The sequence below is a fragment of the Kogia breviceps genome, chromosome 3, assembly GCF_026419965.1.
Source record: "Kogia breviceps isolate mKogBre1 chromosome 3, mKogBre1 haplotype 1, whole genome shotgun sequence".
NCBI classification, from domain to species: domain Eukaryota; kingdom Metazoa; phylum Chordata; class Mammalia; order Artiodactyla; family Physeteridae; genus Kogia; species Kogia breviceps.
The window spans coordinates 13,935,587-13,952,227 of NC_081312.1; the positions used below are offsets into that span (position 1 = coordinate 13,935,587).

At 44.7% G+C, this 16,641-nt stretch overlaps 1 protein-coding gene across 1 annotated transcript in view; it reads right to left on the reverse strand.

Annotated features, from left to right (window-relative positions):
- Window positions 1-241: 241 nt before the first annotated feature.
- The window catches only part of KCNK13 (potassium two pore domain channel subfamily K member 13), a 107,483-nt gene continuing 91,083 nt past the window's right edge, over window positions 242-16,641 (reverse strand). Inside the window, exon 2 of the mRNA XM_059059287.2 lies at window positions 242-1,134. Coding sequence (XP_058915270.1) covers window positions 242-1,134 — 893 coding nt within the window. The remainder of the gene's footprint in view (window positions 1,135-16,641) is intronic.

Here is a 16,641-nt window from a genome sequence, read left to right on the forward strand (position 1 = left end):
GCCACCAGGGAAGCCCTGTGGTTCATTTTTAAAAGACTGAATTTAGACTTACAGAATAAAGATAAGGAGAAACGCATCGAGGCTGCAGGTTCCCGCAGCCCTGGGAAGTGGCTGTTTGCTGGAGACAAGGAAATGAGATTTCTCAAGCTGGGCTCCAGGCTAGAAGGAACAGAATGAACCCAGCCAGGGCACAGAGCTGAGTTGGGTGCCAGTACCCTCGTTGTCCATTCTCTCCTTGCCCCTACCTGTCCCCACTGGTCTCTGCCAGCCTGTTGTTCATTATTGCAAAGGCTCCTACCCCCCCTGAGAATTCATCGTCCAGCGACAGAGTGCTGGTCTGCTGGGGGCAGCCATTGGCCGTTTCGGACAGCTGCTTCTGGAGGATGGCTAGCGAGACCTTGTTGGCCGCCAAGAAGTCCTTCATGGAGATCATCTCACCCGAGAGACGCCGCCCATCCGTGTCACTCTCTATGACTCCATCCGTTTCTATGGAGACGTTGCACTGGTTCTGGACGGTGCCTGGCATCACCACGTTCCTCCGGGACTGCAAGAGTCTTCTTTGGCATTGTTGGCAGCACCCGCCATCCATCTTCCTCAGGATCCAGTTCATGGACTGTTTAATGAGGATGGAGATGACATTGAACAACGAATAGATGCAGCAGACGCCCATGAGGATGAAGACGAAGTTGGCGAAGCGGTAGAGGCCCTGGCTAGCATACCGGGCGTTCTGGCTGCTGACGAGGTCCCCAAAGCCAATGGTGCTGAAAGCCACAAAGCAGAAGTAAAGTGCGTCGAAGTAGCTCCATCCTTCCACGGAGGTGTACATGGCGGACGCGCAGCAGGAGATGAGGAGGGAGGCCGTGCACAGGATCAGCATGACATAGTACACGGAGGGCTTCCAGCCAGCCGAGCTGTCCACCTCACCCTTGCCCGGGTTCTTCAGGCTCTGCCGGGGCAAGGCCCCCCGCCTCTGGAGCTGCCGCTGGTGGCACGACTTCATGATGCAGGCGATGATGGTGATCAGGCGCTCCAGGAAGAGGTTGAAGAACAGGATGGTGCTGGAGCACCCGAGGAGGCCATAAAAGATCAGAAAGACTTTTCCTTCTACTGTTGCTGGAGTCGTCATCCCAAACCCTGCAGGAGACAAAAACCAGAGGAGAGTGAGGGAGATCTTTGCCGTGAATGGGGTCAGTCTTGGCTTTGATGGCTGGCAAAGGACCTGAAGAAACAGCTTCGTAAAAGCACTCTGTCCTAGCCTTTCTAGGAACGAGAGGGAGAATTCTGAGTTGCTTTTGAAGACACTAAGTGTTGTTCAGAGCTGGGCTGCTCCAAGCCCATATGGTGCCACAGTGCAAATCAGAAAAAGGTACCTCTTCCTCTGAGTGGATACCACCAGTGACAGTGGCTTGGTGATGAGAATGTGGGCTGGATTTCAGCGTCTCCTCCCGATTCTTCTAGATGTCTTCGTACAGTAGATGACCTGAACGACCATACTTAACAGACGTTGTTCAGAGAGATAAACAAAGGCTCATACAAAGAGAAGTCTTACAGAATTCACTTATTCTATAAACACTTATTGGCTGCCATTGCAGGAATGGGGAATAGAACTGGGGAAAAAGATAGCTCTGGTCCCTGCCCTCATGGAGCTCTAATGTAGTGAAGTGATTACTATGTTTTGTGATAAGTGTTGTGATAAGCGTGGTGCTGGAGAATGTTCAGGGTCTTATGGGGGCTATTCAGGGGACACCCATCTCAGACTTTGGGTCTAGGAAGACTAAACAGGGAGAACCTAAAGCTAAAGAGGAGTTAGGCAAGGCAAGGGGGGTGCATTTGTGTGTGTGCGTGTGCGTGTGTATGTGTGTGTGTGTGTGTGTGTGTGCGTGGTGGTGGTGACGTTTCAGGCAGAGAAACAGCACACGCCAGCACATACGGAAATGAACAATTTGGTCAAGATTTTCCCATCTTTAAACAAAACTCTCATGCTTTGGGAGTGCTAACTGACATGTTAGTTGTTATAGTTTGATAACATATAAAAAGTCTCTCTTGCCTTTGTCTCTTACTGTTCACAGTTTTGACTTTCTTGACCTTTCTACCCCTACACACAGATATGTTAGCAAGAATACCAATTGTAGGACAGTGGACATCACTAAGAAAAGGGAGAAACGGAAGAAAAATACACTCAGTGGGCTTCCCTGGTGGCGCAGTGGTTGAGAGTCCGCCTGCCGATGCAGGGGACACGGGTTTGTGCCCTGGTCCGGGAAGATCCCACGTGCCGCGGAGAGGCCTGTGAGCCATGGTCGCTGAGCCTGTGCGTCTGGAGCCTGTGCTCCGCAACGGGAGAGGCCACAGCAGTGAGAGGCCCGCGTACCACAAAAAAAAAAAAAAAAAATTAAAAAAAAAATACAATCAGTATTTCTCACTCAGGGGCACTAATCTTCAGCCCACTGTGAGGGACACGAATTTCATCCAAGCAGATGATTCAGTAAACATGAGGAGTCTGATTTGCTTGAGGGGATGGGCATCAAAGTCCTTCTGAAAATAAACACCACCTGAAAAATAAGTACTCATCATGCCACCCTGGGTTCAGATTTTTTAATTCAAGTCAAACCTCCTTCTTTGTATTTTTTTCTTTATTATCAAGCTCAGTTTCCTAACCGAGGCCGCATCATTGGGATCTCTAGGATTCACCCATTATCCTCTTTCCTGATAACACCCTGCTGTCATCAAGCCAACACTTTTCTTTGCTGCCACAGCTCAGCCCGTGGCTGCCTCCCAGTGCATCCTGGGACGTGGTCAGATCAGACCTCGCAATTTGTGAGCTTCTGGGATTATGACCTCCTGCTCCCTCATGTGGAGCCAACAGGCCACCTTTCCCAAACACCTAGGTGTGCATACTGTGTTACCGTTTAGTTTTCCAAGTAAATTCAATTTTCCTTTCTCAGCATACAAGGGTCTATCTAGGGTAGGAGATTAACAATATATAGCCAAGAGCCTGCAGGAAGACACTGATTGCTTTTTAGCTGGATGGCATGGACTGGAATGAGTGATCAGGTAAGGAAGGAGTGAGGGACAGGGAATAATTCCACTGGGAGTTACAGTCCTGGCCACTAATGGTAGAGAGAAAGTCAGACCATCATCTCTTCTCTGGGGACTCTTGTTTTGAAAATTAAAGGCCTTTAGTGACTCCCGGCAGTGTAGATTTCCTTTATTAGAGATCTTCATTATGATGGAAGGAAATTCTCTCTTTGCTGTCTTTTCTCTTGGTAGTAACTTTAAATCTTATCCCCAAGCTTGAGTTGCAATGAGGCGGTTGAAGTAGTGGAGAATTAAGAAAAAACTAACTGAGTTTAAGGACTGAGCTGAGAGCAGTGTCTTTTTCTACCCAGTCTAAAGAACATGGAGGAGTGACCAAGGTGTGGAGTGATTAGTTCCTGATTACTTAGGGCTGCGGGGGGGGGGGGGACCTCCTCTGGCTCAGTGAATTCCTGAAACCAGTAAAGCTTGTGAATGCTCCTGCACTAAGAAGATATAAAAATGAAAGCCCTGGAGCCCTTGCCCCAAAGCTGTAAGGCTAGCAGAGTATTGTGGCTCTCTTCAAGAGAAAAAAGGAGAAACGTTTATCTGCAGCCATTTATTGACCCAACAGCATTCCAAAAAAAGGATAAAGTTATTGAAAATAGGAAAGGCCCAATATACCCCGAGAAAACCATAATTCAAAAGGACACATGCACCCCAATGTTCATTGCAGCACTATTTACAGTAGTCAGGACATGGAAGCAGCCTAAGTGTCCATCAACAGAGGAATGAATAAAGAAAATGTGGTATATATATACAATGGAATATTACTCAGCCATAAAAAGGAAAGAAATTGGGTCATTTGTAGAGACGTGGATGGACCTGGAGTCTGTCATACAGAGTGAAGTAAGTCAGAAAGAGAAAAACAAATATCGTATATTAACGCATATATGTGGAATCTAGAAAAATGGTACATATGAACCTATTCGCAGGACAGGAATAGAAACACAGACATAGAGAATGAACATGTGGACACGGTGGGGAAGAGATGAATTTGGAGATTGAGATTGACATACATACACTACCACGAGTGAAACCAGATAGCTAGTGAGAACCTGCTGTATAGCACAGGGAGCTCAGCTCGGTGCTCTGCAGTGACCTAGTTGGGTGGGATGGGGGGTGGGGTGGGAGGGAGGTCCAAGAGGGAGGGGATATATGTATACATATAGCTGATTCACTTTTTTGTGCAGCGGAAACTAACACAACATTGTAAAGCAACTATACCCCAATAAAAAATAACAATAACAACAAAAACCAATTCAACAGGGCAGCTCATTTTTTGAGCTATATTTGTTAATTTTAAATATATATATATATATATATAAAAGGGAAGGCCCAGAGGTAACAACAGGTGTATATGTGGAGGAGTGAGGGGAGGCATTTGCCAACAATCAGAGAGCTTTCTTGTGTAACACAAGACTCAAGTGGGCAAATGTTTTCTTTTACAAAATCTTCCTCTGATCCCAGAAGGAACTTAATGATTTTCCTCTTGGAGAGCAGAGAAGCAGAAGTAATGAGTAGCTCTCAGTCAAAGATAAGAACAATTATTTATTGAGCATCTCTTAAGGTCAGAAGCAGCACTAGGTGTCTGGGCCACACAATGATGGCCTGGACAAGGTCCTTGGCCTCCAGGAGCCCATCATCCAGGCTGCGACAGCTAAACTGCTGTCTACAAAACAAGGCAGAGTGAGTCAAGGGCCAAAGTAAAGGCACAGTGGTGCTATCCTGGCTTCAGGGTCCCGAATGCAGCCTCACTTTGGATGAACGACTGGGATCCAAATAGGTGTGTTGCTGAAGCCAGCTAACAAGCTTGATAAGCTGATTTTTTTCCAGTGACTGAGACTTCTAGTGATTTTGCAACATGTTCCAGGGATTTAAAATCTCTATATTCTATCCTGTTTGTTTGGTTTTAAAACATTCAATTTTATGAAAGAAAGGATAACCTGTGACTTGATTACCTACACTATTTGCTTGATCACGACCATCTTTTCAACCAGCAAAAATGACAGAAGATGGCACAAGTGGTGTTATTCATAGAAGCAATGGGAGACAGCCTCCTAATATTTGCAGTTAGAGGTGTTGCCATAGCTTTTACTACTCTCAGAGCTTAACAGTGTGTCAGCTAATAATGCAGCCTTTTTCATAGAAAGTCTCCCACTTTTTTGAGTCCCATAATACTAAGCATTACGGATCCCCTGGATTGGAAATAATAAGCCTCAGGGTCCTCCTTAGTGGAGGAAAAGGACACAGGCATTATCAAAGGCCTGCCCTCTGCCAGGTATCACTGACTCCTAATACCCAGGCCCGCTCCCGGGTGTACAGGTGTAAAGCCAGAGTTAGAACCTAGATTAATCTTGTCTCCCAGGCCTGTGATCTTTCCACCTGCCTACGCTAAGTGAGTGAAACCACTGTCAGGTGTACACACTGTAAGTACAACTGAGAGAGGGAAATTAACCAAGCATCTAAGTTCTACGCTTTACATAGACACCCAGACTGCAGTAGCTGCCAGATATGGTACCAAAATCAGGGGATCGGCTGAATCAGAAGCTGAAACCCTACAGTCTTCACTTACATTTCTGAATGTACGTGTGCCTCTCCCAACAAGTGATGCCGTTAAATCAGTTTTAAAAACTTGTTACACCTCATGCATTCGGTCTCTTTGTATTTCATAGGCACACACAAATGAATCTGATTGTCACAGCTGGTGCTTTTCAATATACAGTTTCTTTCCTGTGCTTCAAGCCTGAAGTCATCTGATTTGCGTCCAGCCCCTGAGTCTGGGAGTAGATGAGCTAGCTGATTGGGGATGAACGGCACATGAGTTTGGTTTGGAGGCCAAGGGAGCTCGCCTGGCAATCTACTTCGGCCGAGCTCCCTTGGCCATTTCAGATCTGTTTTAATGTGCTCCTGGGACCAAACCAGGCTCCCTGGTGTCCTTGAGGCCAGGAATGAAGCAATTAGGCACTGCCAGCGTCCCAGTCAACCCCCAAAGAGCCCTTCACTTAGACCATGAAGAGAGGAGAATAGGTCTGCCGTCTTCCACCCTTTTATGCATATAGTGTCAACTACATATTCTTTCAAAAAATTAGTCAAGGTGAAAAATCAAAAAGCTTTGCATTATATTTTTCAAATATACACAAAGGTAGACAGACTACTATAATAAGCCCTCATTTCCCAGTTTCAGCAATTGTCAAGATCTTGCCAATCATGTTTCTCCTATCCCACCCTACCCCCTTTATTTGCTGGAATTTTTTAAAGTAAATCCCAGACAGCATGCCATTTCATCCATTAATAATGATGCATCTGTAACTGACAAGGACTTTATTTTCCCAGTATAACCACTGTGTCGTTATCACACCTAACAAAATTAACACTAACTCTTTAACACCAAATAATACCCAGTCCATATTTCAGTCTCTCAAAAATATATTTTTACAGACCATCTGTATGAATCAGGGTCCTAACAAGGTCCAAGCAGTATATCTTTTAAGTCTCTTTCACTTGTTAACAGTCTCCCTTTCCATTTTTTTTTAATGCCATTGACTTGTTGGGCAAATGTGTCCTGTAGACTTAAATCATAATTTTTTCTAGAAGCATCTGGGGAAAAACGTGTATTATGAGAGTGACTTCAGATGCAGTAGCAAATCTCAAACATTGCATGGCGACATACAAAGTGGCATAAACTGTCTAGAAAGCAATTTGGGAATATGCATCAGACATCTTAAAAATATTTATATCTTTCTCTCTGTTTTTTTTTTTATTTTTAGGAATATATCCCCCAAAGTATTAGAAATGTGACTAATTATGTATAGTGATATCACCCTGTCTTTACTTTTAATAATGAAAATCTTTAGCAACCTAAGTGTCAGATAACAGGGCAAGGACTAAATAAAAGTAGCCATTAAAATGAAGCCATTAAAATTACACACACATAACAGAACTAAAACAAATAATCCTAAAATCTATGTGGAACCGTAAAAGACCCAGAATTGCCAAAGCAATCCTGAGGAAAAAGAACAAAGCAGGAGGCAAAACCCTCCCAGACTTCAGACAATACTGCAAAGCTACAGTAATCAAACAGCATGGTAGTAGCACAAAAACAGACATAGGGATCAATGGAACAGAATAGAGAGCCCAGAAATAAACTCACACACCTACAGTCAATTAATCTTTGGCAAAGGAGGCAAGAATATACAATGGGGAAAAGACAGTCTCTTCAGCAAGTGGTGTTGGGAAAGTTGGAAAGCCGCATGTAAATCAATGAAGTTAGAAAACACTCTCACACCCTACACAAAAATAAACTCAAAATGGCTTAAATATAAGACATGACACCATAAAACTCCTAGAAGAGAACACAGGCAAAATATTCTCTGACATAAATTATACAAATGTTTTCTTAAGTCAGTCTCCCAAGGCAATAAAAATAAAACCAAAAATAAACAAATGGGACCTAATCAAACTCATAAGCTTTTGCACAGCAATGGTAAACAAAATGAAAAGACAACCTACGGACTGGGAGAAAATATTGCAAATAATGCGACCAATAAGGGCTTAATTTCCAAAATGTAACAGCTCATACTACTCAGTAATAAAAAAACAAACAACTCAGTTGAAAAAATGGGGAGAAGACCTAAATAGACATTTCTCCAAAGAAGATATACAGATTGCCAATAGACACATGAAAGATGCTCATTGTTGCTAATTATTAGAGAAATACAAATCAAAACTACAATGAGGTACTACCTCACACTGGTCAGAATGGCCATCATTAAAAGTCTACAAATAATAAGTGCTGGAGAGGGCATGAAGAAAAAGAAACCCTCCTACACTGTTGGTGGGAATGTAAATTGGTGCAACCACTACAGAAAACAGTATGGAGGTTTTCTCAGAAAACTACAAATAGAGTTGCCATATGATCCAGCAATCCCACTCCCGGGCATATATCTGGACAAAACTGTAATTCGAAAGATACCTGCATCCTTATGTTCATAATAGCACTATTTACAATAGCCTAGACATGGAAACAACCTAAGTGTCCACTGACAGATGAATGGATAAAGAAGATGTGGTCCATATAAATAATGGAAAACTACTCAGCCATCAGAAAGAATGAAATAATGCTACTTGCAGCAACATGGATGGACCTAGAGATTATCATACTAAGTGAAATAAGTCAGAAAGAGAAAGACAAATGCCATATGATGTCACTTATATGTGGAAGCTAAAATATGACACAAATGCATTTATCTACAAAACGGAAACAGACTCACAGATAATAGAGAACAGACTTGTGGTTGCCAAGGGGGAGGGGGATGTGGAAGGGATAGAGTGGGAGTTTGGGATTAGCAGATGTAAGCTTTTATATATAAAATGGATAAACAACAATGACCTACTCTATAGCACAGGGAGCTATATTCAATATCCTGTAATAAACCATAATGGAAAAGAATATGAAAAAGAATATATACATATACATATATATGTATAACTGAATCACTTTGCTGTACAGCAGAAATTAAAATAATATTGTAAATCAACTATACGTCAATAAAATAAATTTTAAAAAATTCTGTATACATAAGATATATATATTATGTACAAAATAAGCTATAAGGACATATACACAGGGAATATAGCTAATATTCTATAATAACTATAAATGGAGTAGAACCTTTAAAAATTGTGAATCACTATACTGTACACCTGTAACTTATATAATATTGTACATCAACTATGCTTCAATTTTAAAATTACATGTACAAATAATTTTGAATGACTAGAGAAATTTTTTTTTTTTTTTTTTTTGTGGTGCACGGGCCTCTCACTGTTGTGGCCTCTCCCACTGCGGAGCACAGGCTCTGAACGCGCAGGCTCAGCAGCCATGGCTCACGGGCCCGGCTGCTCCGCGGCATGTGGGATCTTCCCGGACCGGGGCACGAACCTGTGTCCCCTGCATCGGCAGGCGGATTCTCAACCACTGCACCACCAGGGAAGCCCAGAGAAAATGTTAAGTGGAAAAAAGCAGAGCCAAAGTGTGTCTGCAGAATGACTCAAGCCTGGGACATCCTCATTAAATATTTGTTGGATGAAAGAATTAACTTTACAAAATATATTTATACAGCTATATATATTGTAGCACTTAGGGTGCTTTTGGATGCCAGTAACAGCAGATCATAAGTAGGGGTAGCTTAAACATAAAGGGGATATATTATCTCATAGAACATGAAATTTGGAGATAGGGCAGCTCCAGGATTGGTTAATTAGGTGGCTTCTGAACATGATCTATGAACCAAGATCATTTCACCTTTCTGGCTCTGGCTCCATCAACATGTCGGCTAGTCCCCCCTCCACGCCAAAAGCTTCAGGAGTTACCTCCTCACACATCAGTGTCCAGAGTCAGAACATGTTGTGTTCCTGCCTTGTTTACGTCTTTATCGGAGGAGAGAATCCTTTCCAGAAACCCCCTGGCAAAATTCCCATTGTATACCAGTAAGCAGCACCAAGTCACACACCCACTTCTCAAACCAGTTATCTACAGGAGGAATGAATTTCTCTTAGACTGGTCAGGGTTTACCAGCGCCCCTGAGGAAGAGACGGACTCCAAAACAGGCACTGTCTGCCACAAACATACACAGAAAAAAACAAAATAAAGGGAAAGGCACAAAAGTCTTAATCGGTTATTTCAGGGTGGTGATAATATGGGTGATGTAATTCTTTCTTAATGATTTATATCGTTTATTACCTTTAAACGGAGAAAAATATTTTATAATATTCTGGAATGTTTCCTCAGATTGCAGGTAAACACCTGCCCAGAAGAAGCATTCCTCCTGATTCATCTCCTTAATTTTTAATTTTTTTTTTTTTTTGCGGTACGCGGGCCTCTCACTGTTGTGGCCTCTCCCATTGCGGAGCACAGGCTCCGGACGCGCAGGCTCAGCGGCCATGGCTCACGGGCCCAGCCGCTCCGCGGCACGTGGGATCTTCCCAAACCGGGGCACGAACCCGTGTCCCCTGCATCGACCGGCGGACTCTCAACCACTGCGCCACCAGGGAAGCCCTCATCTCCTTAATACACTGAGAAATCAAACTTTGACTGGAATAAATGTTTTCATAATCTTTTAAAAAAATTTTTATTGGAGTATAGTTGACTTGCAATGTTGTGTTAGTTTCAGGTGTACAGCAAAGTGAATCAGTTATACATATACCCACTCTAATTTTCTGTTTTTTTTTAAAAAAATATTATTTATTTATTTATTTGGCTGCGTTGGGTGTCTTGCTGCGCGCGGGCTTTCTCTAGTTGCAGCGAGCGGGGGCTGCTCTTCGTTGCGGTGGCTTCTCTTGTTGCGGAGCACGGGCTCTAGGTGCACAGGCTTCAGTAGTTGTGGCTCGCGGGCGCTAGAGCGCAGGCTCAATAGTTGTGATGCACGGGCTTAGTTGCTCCGCGGCGTGTGGGATCTTCCCGGACCAGGGCTCGAACCCGTGTGCCCTGCATTGGCAGGTGGATTCTTAACCACTGCGCCACCAGTAAAGTTCTTTTTTTTTTTTTTTTTTTTTGGTTTTTGATTCAGAAATGTTAAGCCTCTTTGTGTGGGATGAAAGAGGTTTCATAGGGGTTTGTGGGTGTTTTTTTCAAAAGACTCTCGAATTTCAATTGGAAAGGAAGAAGGGGGCAAGAGCAGACTCCGTGGATTATTCTTGCGGGGGAGGTTGAGGGGTGGGGAGTAGGTTCCAATGATGGAAGAGTCAAGGGTCTCACCAAGCACACTACCTCTACACAGCCTTCACGTCCAGGTTTTTATGTTACAGGTGAGGAAGCTGAGGCCCCAGTAAGCCAGGTAACCTTCATGAGCAGTGGAGGCTTGGCCTGAACCCAGGTTCTCCATCCAGACTGCCCTCCTTTACTCTTGTTGCCTGTGGTCAACTGTTTCCAGAGATGATTTTGAGCTAACTGCTCCCATCCCTGTAAGCACTTATTGGTCCTCCCATCACCAGGGGAAGCCTGCTTCGCTTCCCCTTGAATCTTGGGTGACCCTGAGACTTGCTCTGATCACCAGAATGTGGTAAAATGAGGCTGCACAAGTTCCAGGCTTAAATGGTAAGAAGCCCAGCAATTTGTCTTTCTCTCTCTGGATCCATGAGTTGCCGTGTAAGAAGCGGGACCCCTCAGCTGGAGAAAGAGGCCCGGCTCTCCCCAGCCATTCCAGCCTCCCCAGATACTGAGTAAAGCCATCTTGGACATTCCAGCCCCAGTGGAGCTCCAAGTTGAATGCAGTTGTATGAGTTATACCAGCTGATACCTGATGGAACCAAAGAACCACCAGCTGAACCCAACAGATCCACAGAATGATGAGAAATATCCATGGTTGTTGTTTAAGCCACTACTTTGGAGCAGTTTGCTACGTAGCAAGCAATGGATAATGAAATGACTTCTCTCTGGGACTTGCACTTTTTTCACCAGGCATCTTTTCTATTTCCCTGCCCCTCCAGCTCCTCCCTCCATTTTTTTTTTTTTTTTTTGGCCGCACTGTGCGGCCCGGTTCTTAATAGGCCATGGACCGGTACCCCTCCTCGGCCCGGGGGTTGGGGACCCCAGCTCTATGGAATAGATTTTCATAACAACAGTCATAGTGCTAAACAGCCACCTCTTTTTTAAAATTTAATTAATTAATCTATTTTTTGGCCACGTCGCATCTTAGCTGCAGCACGCAGGGTCTTCGTTGAGGCATATGGGATCTTTCGTTGCAGCGTGGGCTCTTTGTTGTAGCGCACGGGCTTCTCCCTAGTTACGGTGCACGGGCTTTTCTCTAGTTGTGGCGTACAGGTTTTCTCTCTCTAGTTGTGGCACGCAGGCTCCAGGGTGGGTGGGCGCTGTAGCTTGCGGCACGCGGCGCCCGAGCTCAGTAATTGTGGCAACTCAGGCTTAATTGCCCCGCTGCATGTGGATTCTAGTTCCCGGACCGGGGATTGAAGCCACGTCCCCTGCACTGGCAGGCGGATTCTTTACCCCTGGACCACCAGGGAAGTCCCAACAGCCACGTCTTGAGAATGGATTCCAGAAGAGATGTTTCCATTGATGGCTAACTGCTGCTAGGGTATAAACTGAAGTTAACGTACACAACACACACTTACCTGTTTACAGTGAAGTGTTTAATGGTAAATGACCACTCAAAGAACACAATAACACCAGAAACTGCTTGTGTTAACACCCTGTCAGGATTTTTATATGACAAGCCAGGGTTTGAACCCTCTAACGGAAAGCTGTGGTTGTGTACCAAATGCTGACACGCCCTACAGGAGAGAAACAACTTCCATTCACCTCACACTTGAGGCACCCCTGTACTAGGCAAAGGAACAAGAGGATGACTCATCCTTTTTGAAGACCTAAAACTTTTAAAAAGTCACTCCTTTCCCATCCTAAACACTTTGTTGAGTTCTGCAAGAAAGAATTCTGCCAATAAACAAAACATCCCTTTGGCTCTTTGGCTTGATGGGATTTCACATGGCACCATGTTTGTGGTCACCCTAATCTTCCTTAAACAAACTAAAAAGACAGTCCCTGTTAATTGGTAACATCAAGCTAAGAATGTCTCTCCTTTAACACGGTTCTTTCTTCACAACCAAACCCTGGAAAATTACCAAGAAGGAACGACGGGACGCGAAACTGGCTTTCTCTGGCCTCTTTCAGTTTTCCTTCCCGGTCCAGCATTGTGCCCTGTGGCTCCCATGTGCGTAATAAATCAGAGCTGCTCAGGAAAGCCTCTGTCCTGCAGGGGAAGAGCCGCCCCAGGAGGGATGTCGCAGGCCCTTCAATTCCACCCAAGTCCTGGCATCCAAGCCCTGTCTCTTCCCTCACATGTTTGGAAACGAGCTGGAGGGATGGGTGACAAGTTTAAGTAAGTGAACTGCTATTTATTGAATAGTTAGATGGGTAAAACCTTGTCTTAGCAACTTATATTAAATGTTTAGAAGATCGGACCCTGTCCCTTCAGAGAAAGAGAGTGTGTTAGTAATTTTAAAAAAAAAAACCACTCTGGAGTGCCAGAATGGTGGTGAGCATCCCTTAAAAGAAACTTGGGATAATGAGAAACTGGGAGGATACCTTAGGACGCTGGTACAGGAGGTGAGTGGGGAAAGGCGTGCAGGTACATGAAGGGGTGGAGAGGTCACCCGTGCTTCTCAGGCTCTTGGAAGTGTGGATAGGGCTTCCCTGGTGGCGCAGTGGTTGAGAATCTGCCTGCTGATGCAGGTGACACGGGTTCAATCCCTGGTCCGGGAAGATCCCACATGCCGCGGAGCAACTAAGCCCGTGAGCCATGGCCGCTAGGCCTGCGCGTCCGGAGCCTGTGCTCCGCAACGGGAGAGGCCACAGCAGTGAGAGGCCCGCATACCGCAAAAAAAAAAAAAAAAAAAAAAAAAAAAGCCTTTGTAATTTCCTCATATAAATCCATCACAAATCTTGTTGCACTGAATTGTTTCTTAGCTTTTATAGGTGATGTGAACGGAGTCTTTCCCGCTACCATATATATTTTTTTGGTTGTCTGTTTTCTTATTGACTGTTTTTATTGACGCATAGTTGATTTACAATATTATATTAGTTTCAGGTATACAACTTACTGATTCAATACTTATTATAAAAATTATACTCCATTTAAAGTTATTATAAAATATTGGCTGTATGCCCTATGTTGTACAATATATCCTTGTAGCTTATTTATTTTATATATATTAGTTTGCACCTCCTAATCCCCTACTCCTATCTTCCCCCTACCCCCCACCCTTCTGACTGGTAACTACTAGTCTGCTTTCTATATCTGTGAGTCTTTATTTTTGTGATATTCACTAGTTTGCTTTATTTTTTAGATTCCACATATAAGTGCTATTATACAGTATTTGTCGTTCTCTGTCTGACTTATGTCACTAACCATAAGACCCTCCAAGTCCATCTATGTTGCTACATATGGCAAAATTTCATTCTTTTTTAAGGTTGAGTACTATTCCATTGTGTATATATACCACATCTTCTTTATCCATTCATCTGTTGATGGACACTTTGGTTGCTTCCATATCTTGGCTATTGTAAATAGTGCTGCTATGAACAGGGGGATACGTGCATCTTTTCACATTAGCATTTTCATTTCTTCGGATATGTACCCAGGAGTCCAATTGCTGGATCATATGGTAGTTCTATTTCTAGATTTTTTTATGAGCCTCCCCCTCCCTTCCACAAGAAAAACCCCCAAACAAAACCAAAACATATGTCCTCATCCTTCAAGGCCTTTGCCAACTGCCTTTCCTGCTTCTCTCAGGCCCTGACCTCACCGTGCTAGTTATTGATGAACGCTTACCCATTCCTAGGCTGTGAGCTCAGCACATACCAGATACTCAAAGCTTTAAAGTTTAATTTTTAATAAAAAAAATCAGCTCTCTCTTTGTGCTTTTGAGTCTTCTGGATGAGTTTCTCTGCGAAGGCAAAAAATAGTGGTTGGTGTAGGTTCAACAGAGAGATTCCTTCAACCTGGACGAAGTGACTTGAGGCCCAAAAGGCAGCAGAATTTATCTGAAGGGGCAATTTGTCCCATCAATGTCCAGATATTTGTGGTTGCCTGACAGCTCCCTTGGAATATACTTCTGTTCTGCTCTCGGCACAAACAATTTCTCTCTTTCTTCTTTTTTTTTTTCTTTTTTCTTTTGGCTGCACTGCGCAGCTTTTGGGATCTTAGTTCCCGGCGCAGGGATCAAACCCAGGCCTTGGCAATGAAAGCACAGAGCCCTAACCACTGGATCTCTAGGGAACTCCCACAAGTTCTCTTGCTAATCTGGGTGTTCTTATTTTGCTGTGGCCTGAAGGCCTGGATTGAGTTCCTGATCATCACTTCTTTGTATTCTGTTAGATTTTAAGCTCCTTAAAAGCAGAGTCTTGTCCTTCAGCCTTCCCCCTCCTGGGGCCACCCCACCACACACACACACACAATGGTTAAGAACACCAAGACTGAAGTCAGTCTGTCTGGGCTCAGATCTGAGCCCCATCACTTTCCCAAGGACACTCAGCTAGAAAGGGATGCAGAGAGGGTTTGATCGTTATCTTAACCTTGAGCAAATTATTTAAACTATGCCTTGGTTCCTTCCTCTGCAAAACCAGGTAGTAACAACGCCTTCCTCATAGGGTTTTTGTGGGGATTAAATGACCTAATACAGGCAGATGCTAGAGTGGTGCCTTCAAGTTTGAAGAGTTAGCCCTTTAAAGGGGCCGCTGTTACTGATCTATGGGGCCAAGCATCGTGCCTTGCACAGTGTTCGCTAAGCGATGCTTTCTGTAAACTTGAATGTTCATCATGCACCTTGGGAAAACTCCTTACATAATCACAATGGCCCAATCACATGGTACACTTGACACCCACCATCCTGCCCTCACCATGGCACCTGGAATAGCATCTCCATTCATATCTGACTGGAGCCAGCCATCAGTAACAGACAGCGTACAATGGCCGCACTGTCCACTGACTGGCCGTGCACGTGGCCCTGAGAGCAGCGGGCGCCTGGAAGGAGAGGAGGGCCAGATGCTGAGTCTGTGGGCCCCATTTCTGATTTCTAACCTGTGCAGAAAGGCTGTGGCTGTCTTCTCTGGATACCTACAGTAGCCTCTCGATTGGTCTCCCTGCTGCCTGCTGTCCTTGAAACAACCTACAGTAGCCAGAGGTACCCTTCTGAAATATGTCAGGTCACACATTCCTTTGTCCCAAACCCTCCAGTGACCCCCCATTCACCAAAGTCCTTACAAGAACCTACAAAGTGGACCCAATGTGCCCCCTCCCTAATTCACCTCCGACTTCTCCAGCCCCTCTACTCTTCCAGCCCCAATGGCCTCCTTGCTTCTTCTACATCCCAGGCCCACTCATGCACCTTTTACTGTCTCTTCTTTTCTCCTGGACAGCTGCAGGATTCGCCCCTTCACCTCTTTTCAGGTCTTTATTCAAATGGGTAGGGGAGCAGGCACCGTGAGTAGGAGAACACAGCACAGTGGTAGGAAAGCCCATTGCAGGGTCAGTAGAGGTCACTCAGGATTGTTGGCAAGGGCAGGCAATTCCAGTGCTTTCAGGTCAAAGCAAAGAGAACATGAGCTACCTAATTATAGCCAGGTAGAAGCAAAGTACAAGAATCCTGACAGAGGTCAAGGCATGGGGACATACCAGAGATGAGGGACCAGGTAGAGGTCAGAATCCAAATGGAACTAACCACATGAGGTGGCAGGTCCACGCCAGGACCTGCTCACCATCACCTGGAGCCCCCAGGACATAGGCTGTTTGCCCGTGCTCTAAGCACCTTTCTTGGTGGGTACATAAAGCCTGCCAGGTGTCACTGCTCTTGGGAGAGAGGAGGGGAGCACAGGGCATGTGGCTGCAGCTGCCACACCTGAAGAGCGTGCCCCGCCTCTGAATCTTCTTCACAGCTCAGACGCCTGCAGGTTGCAGCCCGTGTTTCCTCCCACAGTTCCCCTTCCGGTTCTCATGACATTAGCTGGAGGACCTTGAGAAAACAGGAAATCTATTCATACCACAATATTCACCG